Below are 16681 nucleotides of genomic sequence, written 5' to 3'. Positions count from 1 at the left end.
CGAGTCCGATTTCTAAGGCAGTTTACCACGCTAGGGCTGACGTGATTTTCCGTGGTCGGCCAAAACTCTAGGGAACGCTTACCAAACTATCCAACCGAATGCAATAGAAACCCTGGTACAGTTCTTGTTGCATCTTCTCGTATCTGAAGCTGTCCATGATGGCGTGGCTTCATTTCCGATCAGTAATCATCAAATCTTATCGCAACTACCACCAATATGCAGCACGACAGCGGATGCTGAATAATGGCCGCTTCGCGCATCCATGGAAGCAAAAAGCGCCTTTGTCTCAACGCTGAATAATGCGAACATACTAGGATAGCTTCACGATCAGTATAAATCTACGAAGATGGCGCTCGTGAACTACCAAGCCTTACATCAGTCAAGCTCCTCCATCTTTCATCTACTACGTAGAAAAGAAAAAACCCGTCTTCTGACCAATGGAGGGCCTCATCCGCAATAGCACAGCCGGCCAACTGCTGCGTTTGATCACCAGAAATAAAGTTCTACTGCACCCCGAGGAACGTCCGGATTTCCAATGTCCTCATTGCTACGCCGACAGAGCCGCCTCTCCGACACTGTTCGTTCACGAAGCAGATGGCGAGCGAACCCCGAAGCCCGAGTCCGACGCGGACGATGAACAAGGAGAGAGTGCGAGAGACAACGTCTCCCAATCCGACACTCCAGATGGAGAAACTTTGGGCACATCCGAACTGAGCCGCGTGCCTTCGATGGCGGACGTGGAAAAGGTCCACACCCAATCGGACCTGGCACGTATCTATACGGCTGCCACGCAGACAGAGGCACTGCAGAAAGCCCCCAGTCGACCCATCGCACCCACCAAAACCGCAGATGGTACCATCCTCGTGGACTGGTATACTACGCGCGATCCTGAGAATCCTCAGAACTGGTCCCTTGGCAAGAAGTTAGCCGTCGTCTCCCAGATCTATCTCTACACCTTGGTCGTCTACATGGGCTCGTCCATCTACACCCCCAGCGCGCCTCAGATCCAAGAACGTTTCGGAGTCTCCTCGACAGCTGCATCGTTGGGTCTGGCGTTGTATGTCCTTGGATACGGCATCGGCCCCATGATCTTCTCCCCGCTTAGCGAGATCCCCAGCGTCGGACGCAATCCACCATACATCATCACGTTCCTCTTGTTCATCCTATTCAGCATTGGTGCTGCAGTCGTCAACACCTTCGGAGGTCTCCTCGTCCTCCGCTTTCTCCAGGGCTTCTTCGGTAGTCCGTGTCTCGCGACAGGGGGTGCCAGCATCGGCGATGTATTCAGCCTCCTCAAGTTGCCGTACGGTCTCTCCGCATGGGCTGCCTTTGCGACTCTAGGCCCGGCCCTGGGACCCGTCATTTCGGGCTTCAGTGTTCCCGTGATGGGCTGGCGCTGGTCCATGTGGGAGACCGTCTGGATGTCGTCTCCCATCCTCATTGTCATGTTCTTCCTCCTCCCCGAAACCTTCCCCGATGCCATCCTCCTCCAACGGGCGCGACGCCTCCGCCGACTGACCGGCAACGACAAACTCCTCTCGCAGTCCGAAATCAACCAGAAGAAGCTCACCGTCACGGCAGTAGCCATGGAAGCACTCTACCGGCCGCTGCAAATCGTGGTCCTCGACCCCGCGATCCTCTTCGTCAACCTCTACACCAGCCTCATCTACGGCATCTACTACTCCTTCTTCGAAGTCTTCCCCATCGTCTACATCGACATGTACCACTTCAACCTCGGCCAAATGGGCCTGGTCTTCCTCAGCATTACCGTAGCCCTCGCCATCGCCGTCCCCGCCTACTTCCTCTACCTCAACAAAGTCTTCGAGCCCGAGGTCCGCACCCAGGGTCTCCAATCCCCCGAACGACGCCTTATCCCGGCCCTCTTCGCCTGCTTCCTGCCCCCGATCGGTCTATTCCTCTTCGGATGGACCTCCCGCACGTCCGTCCACTGGATCGTCTCGGTCATCGGCATCCTGATCTACACGATCGGCATCTACGTGGTGATTCAGTGCATTTTCATCTACATCCCCATGACGTACCCGCAGTACGCGGCGAGTCTGTTTGCGGGGAATGATCTCATGCGCAGTGCGCTGGCTTGTGGTGCGGTGCTGTTTGCGCGTCCGCTGTATCTGAATCTGGGGGTTGGGCCTGGCATTAGTCTGCTGGCGGGTTTGACCGTGGGTTGTATTGCGGGGATGTTTGCGCTCTATCGCTTTGGGGCGACGCTGCGGGCGCGGAGTCGGTTTACGGCCAAGTAGATTGCTGTTGTGTTTAATTGGCTTTTTGATGGGTTTCTTTTGCGGTCAGCTTGTTGCGATGATATATGATAGTAATAGTAATAGTAATAATATGGTTCTGCTATTTGGTTCAGCGTGACAAGAATGTACCTCATAACGGCGATGTGTTCTGATATTGCTTGGGTAAATTGGTGCCAGCTAAGACGCCGACCGATAACGAATGCCACTAACCGCTTTCGTACACGTATATACAAAAGCCGACAGGGAAGCTCTGTCTTTCTAGAAACAATACTTTCAGGGGATTTGCTCTGATGGTATAAGATTATGTTAATACTATAACTGTAGGCCTCTATATGGATGAAACTACCAGTTTTATGAATATTTGGGATTAGTTGAAGTAAATTAGTATAGAAGTGGGTGGTTGGAGTCAATGCATGTACTACTAGGACCCATTATATATAGTTCCACGGTCAGGAACCTTCAGATTAGTATCTTTCATGTCAACCACTGATAAATTCTAGTCTTTAGTTTAAAGCCAGTAGGAATTAATCCTACATTCTCAATACAATTTTAAAAGTTGCCCCTCTATATCAAATATACTAATCCGTGGAAGAGTATTCAAGGTGGTATATAAACTCCGGGGCAGCCCTATTACCTGTCCTAATCGGGTAGGGAGTATAGCCAGTTTCTCCCGCGGGGAGCACCTATAAACGCCCCTGCATAAGTGCAGGAGAGACTGAGGAAACAGGATAATATGATAGATTAAAGTATACATCAAGTTCAGAAAAAGCTAAGTTATTCAAAATCAAAAAATAAATTCTGATGATTATGATCATGTAGAGTAACGATGATAGAAGGTAACTATTCTTAGCCGTTCATCACTTCAATAATACTACAATACCCTCCTTTGGGAATAAGGAGCATCGAGCCGGGCTCCAGTCAGCATCGAGCATGGCTGCGGGCGGAAACCCACGACAGCCAATCACAGCACCGGACCTGGCCGCTAGGCGAAGCGGGGAGTCATGTGACGCACAGCCCGAATTTTCGGCCACAAACGAAACAGATCCAAGCAAAGCAGTAAGACTCTTCCTGACGACCTTTCCGACGACCCTCACGACACCCGTCCGAGTTCTCCCACGACCTTTAGGTGGCATATTCACAATGGCTGTCAGGAACTCCAGTGCGTCGTCCTGTTTTTGTCGATTTTTTTCTCCGCAGTCGCCAGCCCAATCCATACTAATTTGAACTTCGTGATGATTGCAGGTCTCGCCTCTTCTCGCCGCAAGTCGCGCGCCGCCCACTTCAACGCCCCCTCCAGCGAGCGCCGCGTTATCCTCTCTGCTCCTCTCTCGAGCGAGCTCCGCGCCAAGTACAATGTACGTTCGATCAGACCGATGTGATTCTTGTTTTTGCAGCCCCCGAGATTTGGTGTGTTTGGATGGATTTGGCTTGGTTTTTTGCTTTGTCTCTCCGGTCGGGGACAGTCTGGATCAGGCCAGTCAGTTGGGAATTGGGGAGGAAGATACACAGAAAACCAAATCAGATCGACAAACATCCAATTTCGGACATCAGACACAACGAAACAATTACAACGCTGGGAGAAATGGTTCTAACGCAATCGTTTGATAGGTCCGCTCCATGCCCATCCGCAAGGACGACGAGGTGAGCCAAGGCTGATTCTAACCCGACATCTAAAATCCACTCGCTAAATTTGAGAAACTATCAAGGTCATGGTCGTCCGTGGCAGCAACAAGGGCCGTGAGGGCAAGGTCACCAGCGTCTACCGCCTGAAGTGGGCCATCCACGTCGAGCGCATCAGCCGCGACAAGAGCAACGGCCAGAGCGTCCCCATCCCCCTCCACCCCTCCAAGGTCGTCATCAAGAAGCTCCACCTCGACAAGGACCGTGAGGCCATCCTCGAGCGTGTTGGCAAGGGTCGTGAGGCCGTCAAGGCCAAGTCCGCTTAGATCGGGGGATTTTTGTGAGGTTTAGTTCATATCTGGCAAATGGCAGTGATAACGCGGGAGTTCCGGAAGAACGCGAACAATATGGGATCTTGCCTACAGTCGGGATATATCTATTAAAACATGATGTATTCTGATGAATGAAAAACGAAAAATTCAATTTCCTCTACCTACTTCAGTTCGGCACCCCCAGAGACTTGCATGTTCTATTCGGCAGAATGGCTGCTGCAACCGTTTCCAGGGACTACCTACATCTCAGGACGGAGCGGCAGAGCACGGTGCTTTCTCTATCTCGGGAATAGATATTGGGATAGAAGGTGTCGTCCGGACCTCTTCGCCAGCCAGCACTTCCCGGCATTGTGAATCAACCCCAGTCTTGAAGCCATTGCACGTGTGACTGTAGAGCGGTGCTGCCCCTTGTTCTTTCACAGTAGCCTATCCCCTCTGGCCATCTCCAGAACCCCTGGATGTAACTGTAATTCATGCTGCATTTTCCACCTCCTGCATGACATGCCTCAGTAGTGCCAGAATATCCACGGCGGGTCGGTTAAGCTTAATAATCGGGGATCTCGACTGCCGCAAAAATAGTTGTGGGAAATCCCCCATCCCCACCGGTTATCCGTCAGTTATCCGCAGCCATTGTCGCCCCAACTGGCCATCAGCATCTCCGATAACGATGGCCAAGTCCAAAGCAGCCAAGCGCAAGCGCAACGCCCAAGCCGATCTCCCGCAAAAGGTCCCCAAGGCTGCATCCACGATCCTCACGCCCCCTCCCGATGGCGCCAGTCGAGAGCCGAAAAACCTCAGCACCATCGTCCCCGACGAGGACCTCGAAATCACCGTCGAGACGCTCACGACCTTGACTCAGTACCCCAGTCTGACCAAGTCGAAAGCATGCAAGGATCTCCGGGTGGCAGTCTACGAGTTCCGCCAGGCTTGTACTACGGGCGTGAACAATGCCGGTATGCTGCTATTGCACCGTCTCTTAACTAAATAGTGACAATTAATCGTTCGGTAGAGGGCGCGAACCTGACCGCACGCATCACCGGGGCCCTGGCCGACAAACGATACCTGGAAGCAAAGATCCTGCTGGCCGAGATGAGAATCCGGGGTGAACAGCCCAAGATCGGCGCCTTGTGTCGCTGGGTACGAGATCTCGACGTCGTCAGCGGCCTCTCCACCCAGCCCGAAGCACTCGCAAAGGCCTCCCTCGAGCGCACCCCTCAGGATCTGGAACTGCTCGGCGTTCTGGATGCCATCCTGCGCGTCAGCACTCCCATCGACCTCCGATCGAATGCCGTCGACTCCACCGATCCCATCGCCTTCCAGTCCATCTGGGACCTCCGTCCTAATACCACACCCCTCCCAGTATATGCCTCCGTGCTCGATAAATCAATCCTGAACGAAGCCCCGAAAGACCCCGCCGCCCTGCGTATCATCGAAACGACGCCTGGCCCCCTCCGCAAACCTCCAAATCATCATCCCGCCATCCTCTACACGACCCGTCCCAACGCCATTCCCCTAGACCCCGTTAGCCCCTCGATCACATACCACCCCCACCCCGCGGTCCCCGGCCTCGGACTGGCCTTGAACGTCCTCACCCCATCCGAATGCAAGGCCATCATCGCCGCCGGCGAATCCGTCAACTTCCTGCCCGACGTGCCCCTCCGTGAAGACGGCGACATGAGTATCCTCGCCCACAACTTCTACTGGGTGATCGACACCACCTTCCACGACATGCTCTGGGCACGCATATCCAAGTACGTCCCGCAGTCAATCAACGGCCGTCTCGTCCGCGGCATCAACCGTCGTTTCCGGGTCTACCGATACGTCCCCGGTGCCGAGTACCGATGCCACATTGACGGTGCGTGGCCGCCGTCGGGGATCCTCCCCGATGATACGTACGTGTACGATGCCTCGCCGGAGGGAAAGAAGCAGAGCTCCATGTATACCTTCCTACTCTATCTGAACGATGAGTTCGAGGGCGGAGAGACGACGTTCTTTATGCCGGCTGCCAGGGAAGGGACGCTCAATGCGTACCCCGTGCGTCCTGTCATGGGTGCCGTGGCGATTTTCCCGCATGGAGAGGCAAACGGGGCGTTGTTGCATGAGGGGACGGGGGTGCGGAAGGGAGCGAAGTACATTATTCGGACGGATGTGGAGTATGATGTGACGCCTTCTGATGAGTGAGATACGATACCAGTACATATACATATAAAAGCGTAGACGGTGGTAGATACCAGGGTGGAATGACATTTTGATTATGAGTTATCCAGCTATATGATTGCAGCAGATGGATGGCGTTGGTACTACTGTCAGTAGTGGGGAGGGGAGCAACCACCATAATAACGATAGAGATTTAGTTAATATTCATATCATTGCTTGCTAGTGTTATCACTGCATCATCATCATCGTATCGTCTATCCGCTCCTATGGTATGGATGAGCAACATCATCATTCGCACTCCTAGACCCGTTATATATAATCCCTGTGTCCACACACCATCATAGTACTGGCTCAACTGGCTCAATCTCCTGAAACCCAGAAATATCAAGACGATGATGTACGAAGATCTGCCCAGAGAGTAACAAGCAGACACCACATCTATTATAATACTTTTAAGGAGTCATTCGACCAAGCGAATATCCACAGTTACGAACTAGAATTACTACTGAATCAATAAGCCGTTGACGGTCCAGAACCTTATGATGGCTGACATAATAGCATCTATTTCTGTAGATGGATATCGATCACGTGCCATATTATCCAGAGAACTTGGCATTTAGTGCAAAGAGGGTTGGAATGCACTATTCCTGTTCTGCAATTAAGCGAGAATTTGCGCACTATATAGGCCATTGGATAGAAGATATAAGTACATACGACCACAGGGTGTGGAGAACAGGGCTTCCCGTCCGCTCAGCCGTACTTAAGCCACACGCCGGGAGGTTAGTAGTTGGGTGGGTGACCACCAGCGAATCCCTTCTGTTGTATGTATTCTTCTTTTTTCTTTTTTCTTCTTGTTACTTGTATCTGTGCAGTGAAGACATGATCTTATAGAACAAATCGTCGAATTCATGGAGATGTGTACCCTTTACTATCGAATGGGATGGTTTGTTAAGGGCCGGGACGCTTCTTTTGTTCGGCTTGCCCTGCATCCTCGCCGCGGCGGTTACCGGAGCCTACGGAATTGTGTCTCGGCTTTGACATCTTGACTTTTCCAGCAGGAATGGGTAGTCATTCCTATTTTTGAGGTGTCTCGATGTATCGATAGATAGCGTATTGCCGTGAGCTGCTAAGCGCTGTTGCAATCTAGGACATAGCTTGCTGTATTCCTGATCTGATTGCACCTCCAAAACCCAGCACAGCCACCTTCCCCCATCTTAGTGTGAACCAGACTACAGACCTGAACTAAAGGCCTCCGGCTGATTGCGCCTCGAAGCTAATGCAATGCGGCACAGTTAGATAAGCCTCAATCGGTTATTAGCGCCCAGAGCCTGGTCTGGGGGCCGTAAATATAGACATCAATATGCCAGTCTCCATGTATTCCGGTGACTGTGGAGTCAAGGCCAGCAGATCTCGTCACTTCATAAAAGACTGGTAGTATACCACCGACGATTCTCTTCAGCCATCCTGCATCAGATTATACAAATATCAAATCTATAACCTCGCCATGCCCTTCACACCCCAAGAACGGAAGAAGGTTGAGAAACTTCGCCGGAAATACAGAATTGAGTTTTGCGGCGAGGTACCGAACCGTGAATGGCCCGATGGCCACCTGTCCACCTTCAACGCAGTCCACGAGCTAGGAAAGACACAATTTGACACCTATGCGGCCCGGGCCATGGCGATTGAAGATGCGCCATGGACTGCAGATATCAAGAACCACGCCGAGGAACTCTCGGAGCGGGCGAAACGCTGTGTGAGACGGAATGAATCAACCTGGCGGTTTGCTTGTGAGCCTTATGCCTTGGCAAGATTGACTTCGGAAGTTGTATGGTAAGATTATTCCACAATGCAGTGATAAGAAGGGAGAAAGAAAAAGGCTCATGTTTGCTTCAGCAAGTTTTGTCGAAAGCGAGTATGGCGCTCGGAAATCGAAGCCACGAGTGAAGGTAACTCGGCCAAGGCAGAAGCCCTGCGCATTCGGCAAAGGAAGCGAGAACCATGTCGCTGTTCCAGAGACTTTAGACATGGTGATTTGTGAGTTACACTTACTTACTATACTAAGAAGGCAAAATGCGCTATTTTCTCCCCCCAGCACTAACGAATGGGTTTCACGTAGCATGGAAGCTGTCGGGCTGAATCGGATATTCGGTCACCGCGAAGATGAAAAAGTACATCATGAATCGGCTGTCGAGAAAGAACTACCGAGAGCGACGAAACCGGATGCAGTGTATGGGCTTCGACAGACCCGGAACATTGAGAACCTCTTGAACGACAGAGCCTGTATCGCCGAACCGGAAGATGACCAAGATGTGCTTGTTCATGAGTGCCTGGGGGAGCCTCCGCTCAATGAGGAAGGAGACTCGTTACTGTTCCCCTTTCTTCTTCTGGAGGCCAAATCAGCAAAGGCAGCGGATGCTGATTGGAATTCGGTTCAATTGCAATCTGCGTTTCCAGTGCGGACCTTGTTGCGCACGCAGGAAACGCTGAAGAAATTGTCTGAACCGCATGCAAGGCAGAAGATGGATCCGCTCGTCTGGTTACTGATGAATAAGGGAGAGGACTGGCGTGTCTGTGCGGCATCTGTGTATGATGATGCGGCCAACAAACCTGGAACAGTTGGTACTACTGAATACGTTCGTTTCACCTGGCTATTTCACTTCACAGTCCTAAGTGTCAATATGTTGAAGGCTAATTCGCTCGCAGAGGATTTTCGATTTATGGAGTGGCTCTATAACATCTCAATCTGGGGCATTGCAACTTTTGCTGATTGTGGATTATATTTTTGAATGGGCTCGCGACATCTATCGTGAAGACATATTGAGCCAGCTCAGGACTGTGGCATCAGGCCAAAATGATTGTGCAAGCATCGTTCACGCAGATACTGATATTATATCCACGTTAACAACCGCTCATCCCGGTACACTAGATCAGGACCACCGGAGTATGCAGGATAGCTATCGTCAGGGTATCGCGTCCTTTGAAGCGCTGGACAGCAAACACGGAATCGTCCGACATGCAACCTTTGTGGAGAGTCACTATCGGTGCTTCTTCGTGACAAGAGACAACGTGATGACTATGCTTCAGTCAACTGAAGAGCAAGTTAGAAAAGTCCTCGCCCGACAAATCATCAAAAAGTTGCAAGAGATCCCACTATCCCTCAGCGGGGCTTGCCTGAGTATGATGGAGGAAGCGTGGACGGGACGCTCTCGGATATCACGATCATATCAGTTTGATCAACTCAAATTCTACGCCGCTGTGACCTATGCTTCATTTCTACTGCCAAAGTGGGCGCAAGTCCGGGAACTAACTGTGATCGCCGTTGCTGAAGACGCATTTGACCAACTCGTGACGGCCTCGATGTACAGCCGCCGGCGAGTCTCTTCAAAGCCGCCATCGGTAGGAACTGAATGTGAAATCGGAGCACTGAAGAACGTTGTCACTCGGCTTCGTGCAGGGGATACGAGACATATCCTCCTCGCTGCCATCCGAAGAATGTGTCTGAGAATAGTCGGCTTTGGATCTCTGGTTTATTCTGAGGAGAGCGACGCAATCTCAAGAGACATCGTCCATTACATCTATAGCAAATTCAAAAAGGGGGAACTTGAGCCACAGGAACCATTCCTGCACACCTCGATCTCATTCGATCAGATCCATTTGGCGCAATCATCATCATCATCATCATCATCATCATCATCATCATCATCATCATCATCACTGCAGCCTTATGATTTCGGAGACCTCCATGTCTCTTCCGACGGGGGTGTTTTGGTCAATGGACATGGCCACAAGCACGAGTCTGGACGAAAATTGAGCTCAGCATGCATCTTTTTCACGGATGGACCACCCGTTCTACCCACGCGGGAAACGCTAGGCATGGCACTGAAGAACACTTTTGAGAACTATGATGTCTACCACACCTCGCGGATCCACCGGGTCCCGAACTTTCGGGAGCTGGGAAAGAATAAAGAGGGAACACGGTGGAATATCGAAAATTCGTATGGTATTTCTTCGCACAAATTTGACTATGTGGAATGGATTGAAGAGCTCAAGTGCGACCCTCCTGTGCGCCAAGGGTCATTACGACCCGGAACAAGCTTTGATAATCTCTTTCTACGCAATCATTATCCCTGGCAGGAACCCGGATACATATTTACAAACGTCGCCAGGCGGGTTTTTGTCATCTACAAAGTCGTCACCAAAGAGGTGCGATACTGGCGAGCGATTGCGGAAGAGAAATGCAAATGCAAAGATCGGGGGGGCTTCCACAGTTGCTGCCATATCTGCGCCGGTGCACTGGACAATGAAGAAGACGAGATTTGCGACGATTGTGATGACTGGATATTCCGAGTCGATGACACTTGGTTTAAAAATGCACTGCTCGGGAAGCAGCCCATTCCATACAGACCCCTCGACTCCGGGCCTCGGCGCTTCGACCTGAACGAAGATGAAGTGGGCGATATCAATGCCAAATTTGAGAAATACCTCAGTTTTTATAAAGAGCTAGATGAGGAATATCAGGACTTGAAGGAGTTACGGGACCAGACGCAGAGGTATAGGAGAATCCAGAGAGAAGCAGAGTGGCCTTCAACGAAGAGGAGAAGGTTAGAAAATGTTAGCTCAGGGGTTCATTCGGAAACTAGCCCTACGGATGAAAGTTGAAGTTGAACATAGCTTTCTTGAGGTAGTATGTCGTGACTTGACTTTGAATTCCATCATTTGCCATATAGCCTCTCGTTCTATGTCAGTGCTATCACATTTGGATGACCCCAAATGTAGTTCCTACAGCTTGATGATAGGTTTGCTCGACATGCGTTTTGTCCGTCTGTATCACTGGGTGGTGAAGAATCGATAACGTCAGAATTATACCTGATACTAGGTGTTGAAAGATTCAAGATGCTAACGATAGTCTGGAGCGAGGTGCTACAGCACGAGTCAGGCTATCTAGAGTACCGTGCGACTGCCTATCTGTCTTCGAGTAGCCCACATGCATCTGGTTGTTTTACGGTTGGTAGCTGAGGTTCGCCCAAACCACCACATACTGAATGTAACCAGTTTGAATCAATACATCGCATCTCTTTTTCCAAATTCTTTGTTTTATTTCTATTATTATTATCTTTATCTTCGAATCAACAAATACACAACAGCACGTACCATGAATATAGAAAAAACAAGCTAATCCCCTTTCTCGAGTGCCTGGATGACTTCCCACTGATATAACATTCGTGCATACTCCAGAGCCGTGCGACCATTTGCATCTCTGATACTCAAGTTGGCACCTTCGCTGACCAAGTATCGAACTACATCCACTTTGCCGAGTTCAGCTGCTTTGTGCAGGGGCGTTCCAAGACCCATAAAGCCGAATAGCGCCCGAGAAGGATAATGATCTTCGTACATCGTTGCATTGACATCCGCCCCATGTTCAATGAAAAGTCGTAAGACGGCAATGTTATCTGAATACCGGTCGATTGCGTGATGGAGGAGTTGGCCTTTTCGAGCATCTCCACCGCGACGGAGCATAAGCTGGATGACCGATATTGGAGCGCTCTCCACAGCCAAGGACAGTGGGGTGAGTTCAATAACACTGCGTCGATTGGGATCCGCTCCATGATCCAGGAGCCAAGCTGTCATCTCCTCATCTGCAATTGCATAGCTGATGAAATGTTATAACGTTTTATCACCAGTGTACGGCGATGGAAATGATTGGGACGAGTATTACTTACCCAAGTACGGCAGGTTTCAGCTCGCTTATGGGCTGGTTGATGTCCCATCCATCTTGAAGGTACACTTCCAAAGCATTCTTTCCCCGCAGTTTGACGGCCTCCAATGCATAGAGTGGATCCATGGGCAATCCGCGATCAAGAAGCTCTCTAATGAACGGTACAGCATCTAGTTTGGTGGCTTCGATCATGATCGCAGAGAAGTCACATATGTCAAAGCCCTCCGATGAAGAACTTTGTGAGTCAAGAATCTCCCGGAATGTGTGGATATCACCACTGACGCATGAAGCATGCGATTTCTCAAGAGTCGCTGATGGTGTTCGAGTTGGAATTGGAGGATATTCGCTCGGCTGGACCGGAGGGTATTCTGGGGGAGATAGGACGTCCATGGCGCGCAGGAAGAGGAACTGTGGGACTTGCTATTTGGGGACATCAGTACTCAGCAACAGGCGGCGAGGGAGAGGTAACTAAGTTCTTTCTTTTAAGTCATCATTGAGGGGAACCCTGCGTCTCGGCATTGACACCATTCAATTCAGTCACTGCCTATAGCAAGACCTACTTATTCTCTATCTAGGTTAATGGGTTGTTCCCCTTTGACTACTGTCAACTGGATTGAGTTAGGTTAACCAGCTATTTGATATACTTTGATATATGGTTTTGTATTTGGGACTAGTGTCATCTGGCCTGACCCATTTGATCTATCTATGATCATATTTCATATTTATCAGGACACACAAAAATCCATTGGATGACATACTCTTCCATGAATAAGCGCTACACTCTTCTCACCTATCTAAATATTAAAAAAAAAATATTCGGCAAGAACAGATCCACAATGTGCAGCACAGCCCCCTGCCAGCACCCAGGCCAGCAGCACCCTGAACAGTGCCAGAAGCACACCGCGGTTGCATACAGAGAAGCGTCCACCCACCCAACAGCATATAAAAAAAGTATATAGACTAGCATCAAGAGCGACACCCATCACAACGCCTCCCCGCGTCCACGGAGGGGAAGGACATCTCTTTGGTTCCAAGCATATCAACGTACTTCAATAGCCAAACTCCCTCTCAATCTGGTGCATCAAGGCCATCTCAGCAGGCCAGAACGGAATAAAATCCCCAACCCGCCAGGCCCAGTCTTCATCCCAATAGAATTGTAGGGGATAAGAAGCACAGAAGGATTCCCAGAAGTCCGGCAACCAACCAGCGTTCTCCCAATCGACAAGCACGACGTCAAATGACCGTCCACCTCGATTGTCTTGATTCTCCGCAACCACGATATTCCTCTGCTGAATGTGCCCATGTGTTAGTGTCGGCCGGTGTCCTTGAAGAATACGAGGCAGATATTTCTCATAGAACCGGGTTTTATAGTCGGGGTGTTTATCGTGTTCAATCCAGGCTCTATAGTTCCCGAGAAGGCCTGCAACGAAGGCCGATTCATTGGAAAAAGGCCCGAGGTATCCCCGAATATTACCACCATGTCGGCTATAGAAGAGGCCGTGATGTATAGGACCCTGATCTAAGCCCCCAAAGAAGTCAGGCCATGGACATTCTGCCTTCCTCATTGTATCAACTGCATGTTGAAGTTTGGTGATGATCTCATCCTTTTCAGAGGGCACTAGCGACGGCCACAGGGAATTGAGTGGAACTCCATGAACGCGTTGCATGATTAAGAAAAGCTGCTCCGCATCATAGTACATCGCATATAAGCGAGGAGCCGGGACTTCTGGAACATTTCGTTCAAGATAGATCAGTGCCTGGCCTTCCCAGGTCTCCACACGACGTCCATATTTCACAACGATATCGTTGTTGACTGCCACCACCTTAGAGGCACTGGTTTCCCCCAGAACATTGGTGCAAGCGCGGATTTCGTCTATTGTAGGTAGAGGCGTAGGCAAAGTATGGGAGCTTTGATAGGGAATAGCGACCGGTTCCCACATGGTGAGTAGAGCAGGAGTGGATGGACGTAATATTGAGAAAGAAGGAGAAGATTGAATGGAAAATGAGCGGGGTAAACAGCACCACGTGTCTATCATTTTGATCATGTGGCGGTTTCCCCATTCGGAGGTTTTATGAAAAGAAACGAGATATCATAAAGTCGTTATTAAAGTAGTGTCACATCAGAAAGATAATTCGAGATATCCGAAAAAAATGCCAGGTAATTGACTGAGTATGAAAACAGTCTGTTGTAGCACCTTCCGTTGACCACTATCAGAATGTTGAACTTTTGACGGAGGATTACTTTAGTCAACCCCCGGTATCAGCAATAGTATGAGCCTCTCACAGTGACTACTATCGAAGGCTCTATCTGGTGATATAGTAGAAAAGAAAGGAGCACTAGCAACCTTATCATAAGACCTCACTCGTATCATTGCCTCAAAATTATATACATGACTGACTGCACAAGGAAATTGACCAGTCCAGACTAGGCAGGTTAATCCTCACCCTTCATATCGCCTACTAACATAAAATCCTTCCTATGTAACCCACTCAGACCCCTAACTTTTAAAATCCCGGACAAGCGAATGCCACGCGGTACCAGTTGCACTGATGACCACTCTCCGAACAGCTGCCCCAAACGCCACCCGAGGGCATGCCATATCCGTACAACCCATCGCTATAAGCAATTTCGTACTTGATCGAACACGAGGGACCGCCGACAATGTTCTTTACATCCACCGTATACGGCAGCTGCGAGTCAATGGCGTCTCCCTCAGCGAAGTTCTCGACATGGCCGATAATGTTGCATGCGTGGTCGAAAATATAAGCGGCGTTCTTCTGCAGGTCTTCGCACGTGTCGGTAGGTTGGAGCTGGTATGCACCGAATTGGCAGCTGCCGGCACCTTGGCCTACGCAGAGCTCGGCGCCTGAGGGAATATCATCGGCGAGAGCGAGGGTGGGGATGAGGGAAAGGAGGATGGATGGGATGAGCTGGGTGGTCTTCATGGTGGCTGTTGTGTCTCTTGCTGTGGCTTGAATAATTGAGGGAAGTAGGAGATTGGTTTGCAAGAAAGAAGGTTTCTCAAAGGACTGTAGATAACTGTTCATGAGGACAACGCAGAGGATGTACCCCGTTTTATAGATCTCTTTCTGCATATTACTCCTCTATCAGAGCGTTACTCATGATTCAGCTGATCTCGAATGCCGCTGCAAATTGGGCACCGCCCCCAGTTAGTATGGGGCATCGGGAAGGCTTAGCGAGGAGATTGGGGGCCAAAGGGGCCAAAAGGGGCCAAAACTGTGTAGGAAGCGGGTACAGTGGATTCATCTTGCGCCCTGCGCGCCACTTAGGACAGCCACAATGTCTTGAGTGTACAGTATCTGAAGCTTGTTCCGAACTAGTAGGAGGTGTGCAGAGTAGGGTTCTTTCACGCAACGTCCGACAACCAAAGGTGGTATCGATATTATGACCCTCAATCTGGTGACTTGGGGGCCGGGATCACCTAAAAACCCAATATACACGAGACTACTAAGACAAAGCCATGGATTCTATTACGTCAAAATTAAAGCACTTAATGAGAACAATGAACTTCATGGTAATAGACACTCATTCGGCAACTTAACGGTCGGGTCTCGTGGAATATTGGACCTGTTCAATGCGCAATTTCGTCGGCTGTGGCCGACGGTGAGATTGTGGAGATGTGGAGCATTAGATTGATGTCTCAAACTCAAACTCTCGCTTCGACTCTGTTGAGCGCCTTTGAGTTGACTGCAATAATCGTCCCGAGGTATTGTCAGTCGCATTGCCTGTACGATGGTCCGGAGGGTCTCCAAAATTTTTCCTACTTAGGCTGTGTGTCCATGGAAGAAAGAAAAGAAGAAAAACGCCTGAGCTAGCGGGCTAGCGACCCGTGCACCCGCTCCATACCAGCAGCGCCAACAATTGGACTTCTGGCATATCATTCTCACAACAAAGGCCCTTTTTTATTTCTCTTTTAGCTAGAAATGGACCTGGATATTATCAATTGATGATACTGCCTTGTAAATAGTGACCTAACAATCTATGACATTCTTACCATTACCATTTTTGACTGATTATTATCAACTAAGAATATCCTAGTAGTGGCTAGCATGTATTGGGGCTCCGCATATCCTGTACAATCTCACGACGGTAATGACTTCTTGTGGGTGTGCCTGGTGATGGAAGTTGCATCGAGCGCCGTCTAATCCTTATTGCCAAGCCCCCCAGGCCCACCCCTCTCAAAAAATTTCCAGAGTCTGCAACATCACCTGAGCTTTTTGATCAGAAATACAATGCCTACATCATCCTGTGGATTGTTCCTGTGCCGAGGTCCTGCAGAGACATGCACGGCGATTGCGCAGCGGAAGCGGGGCAAAGAAGAATGTCGAGGCCGTTAGCGAGGAAAAGAGGCTGAAGGGTAAATTGATACTGGAAAACATGCGGAGACATAATTGGTAGTAGCTGTCTGTTACTGGACCTTGTTGTGAGATGGTGGCTTTGGTGGCTTTGGTGGATGGGTGATTGATTATGGGTGATGTGGTGAGACGTGAGATTGAGGTCGGCTGAGGTACGGATATTGTTTCCGCGACACTGGAGGTTCGGACACGTGGGAATATTTGACAGTTGAGATTAGCCA

At 50.0% G+C, this 16681-nt stretch overlaps 7 protein-coding genes across 7 annotated transcripts; 4 read left to right on the top strand and 3 right to left on the bottom strand.

The window, feature by feature from the left end:
* Nucleotides 1–104: 104 nt before the first annotated feature.
* ASPBRDRAFT_37391 (MFS transporter) lies at nt 105–2397 on the top strand. The gene has a single exon (XM_067623719.1). It carries the CDS (start codon nt 438–440, stop codon nt 2256–2258), a length of 1821 nt encoding a protein of 606 aa, XP_067485437.1. The 5' UTR covers nt 105–437; the 3' UTR covers nt 2259–2397.
* Nucleotides 2398–3962: 1565 nt separating this feature from the next.
* Nucleotides 3963–4648, top strand: ASPBRDRAFT_37390 (60S ribosomal protein uL24). Its single transcript, XM_067623718.1, has one exon. The coding sequence runs from the start codon at nt 3968–3970 to the stop codon at nt 4202–4204; it is 237 nt and encodes a 78-aa protein (XP_067485436.1). The 5' UTR covers nt 3963–3967; the 3' UTR covers nt 4205–4648.
* A 62-nt stretch (nt 4649–4710) lies between these two features.
* On the top strand, nt 4711–6587 carry ASPBRDRAFT_167717 (prolyl hydroxylase family protein). Its single transcript, XM_067619628.1, has 2 exons — nt 4711–5163; nt 5220–6587. Exons 1-2 carry the CDS (start codon nt 4878–4880, stop codon nt 6389–6391), a joined length of 1458 nt encoding a protein of 485 aa, XP_067485435.1. The 5' UTR covers nt 4711–4877; the 3' UTR covers nt 6392–6587.
* Nucleotides 6588–7769: 1182 nt separating this feature from the next.
* Nucleotides 7770–11275, top strand: ASPBRDRAFT_61596 (uncharacterized protein). Its single transcript, XM_067628321.1, has 4 exons — nt 7770–8197; nt 8261–8401; nt 8484–9000; nt 9071–11275. Exons 1-4 carry the CDS (start codon nt 7872–7874, stop codon nt 11024–11026), a joined length of 2940 nt encoding a protein of 979 aa, XP_067485434.1. The 5' UTR covers nt 7770–7871; the 3' UTR covers nt 11027–11275.
* Nucleotides 11276–11539: 264 nt separating this feature from the next.
* Nucleotides 11540–12473, bottom strand: ASPBRDRAFT_191433 (ankyrin repeat domain-containing protein; the record flags this gene model as incomplete). Its single annotated transcript, XM_067620367.1, has 2 exons — nt 11540–12017; nt 12088–12473. 2 exons carry the CDS (start codon nt 12471–12473, stop codon nt 11540–11542), a joined length of 864 nt encoding a protein of 287 aa, XP_067485433.1.
* A 331-nt stretch (nt 12474–12804) lies between these two features.
* On the bottom strand, nt 12805–14051 carry ASPBRDRAFT_37387 (uncharacterized protein). Its single transcript, XM_067623717.1, has one exon. The coding sequence runs from the start codon at nt 14021–14023 to the stop codon at nt 13133–13135; it is 891 nt and encodes a 296-aa protein (XP_067485432.1). The 5' UTR covers nt 14024–14051; the 3' UTR covers nt 12805–13132.
* Nucleotides 14052–14445: 394 nt separating this feature from the next.
* ASPBRDRAFT_37386 (uncharacterized protein) lies at nt 14446–15100 on the bottom strand. The gene has a single exon (XM_067623716.1). It carries the CDS (start codon nt 15027–15029, stop codon nt 14589–14591), a length of 441 nt encoding a protein of 146 aa, XP_067485431.1. The 5' UTR covers nt 15030–15100; the 3' UTR covers nt 14446–14588.
* Nucleotides 15101–16681: the final 1581 nt, after the last annotated feature.

This window comes from Aspergillus brasiliensis (genome assembly GCF_001889945.1).
Source record: "Aspergillus brasiliensis CBS 101740 unplaced genomic scaffold ASPBRscaffold_1, whole genome shotgun sequence".
Classification (NCBI taxonomy): Eukaryota; Fungi; Ascomycota; class Eurotiomycetes; order Eurotiales; family Aspergillaceae; genus Aspergillus; species Aspergillus brasiliensis.
The sequence above is the reverse complement of the archived record's forward strand: the minus strand, read 5'-3'. Positions and strand labels throughout refer to the sequence as shown.

What these genes read in the sequence shown, in the direction of transcription:
- ASPBRDRAFT_37391 (XM_067623719.1), top strand. Translation starts at nt 438, where the DNA reads ATGGAGGGCCTCATCCGCAATAGCACAGCCGGCCAACTGCTGCGTTTG.
- ASPBRDRAFT_37390 (XM_067623718.1), top strand. Translation starts at nt 3,968, where the DNA reads ATGGTCGTCCGTGGCAGCAACAAGGGCCGTGAGGGCAAGGTCACCAGC.
- ASPBRDRAFT_167717 (XM_067619628.1), top strand. Translation starts at nt 4,878, where the DNA reads ATGGCCAAGTCCAAAGCAGCCAAGCGCAAGCGCAACGCCCAAGCCGAT. An exon ending in TACGGGCGTGAACAATGCCG is followed by an intron (nt 5,164 to 5,219) that starts GTATGCTGCTAT and finishes ATCGTTCGGTAG; the next exon opens with AGGGCGCGAACCTGACCGCA.
- ASPBRDRAFT_61596 (XM_067628321.1), top strand. Translation starts at nt 7,872, where the DNA reads ATGCCCTTCACACCCCAAGAACGGAAGAAGGTTGAGAAACTTCGCCGG. An exon ending in GACTTTAGACATGGTGATTT is followed by an intron (nt 8,402 to 8,483) that starts GTGAGTTACACT and finishes GGTTTCACGTAG; the next exon opens with CATGGAAGCTGTCGGGCTGA. An exon ending in CAGTTGGTACTACTGAATAC is followed by an intron (nt 9,001 to 9,070) that starts GTTCGTTTCACC and finishes ATTCGCTCGCAG; the next exon opens with AGGATTTTCGATTTATGGAG.
- ASPBRDRAFT_37387 (XM_067623717.1), bottom strand. Translation starts at nt 14,023, where the DNA reads ATGTGGGAACCGGTCGCTATTCCCTATCAAAGCTCCCATACTTTGCCT.
- ASPBRDRAFT_37386 (XM_067623716.1), bottom strand. Translation starts at nt 15,029, where the DNA reads ATGAAGACCACCCAGCTCATCCCATCCATCCTCCTTTCCCTCATCCCC.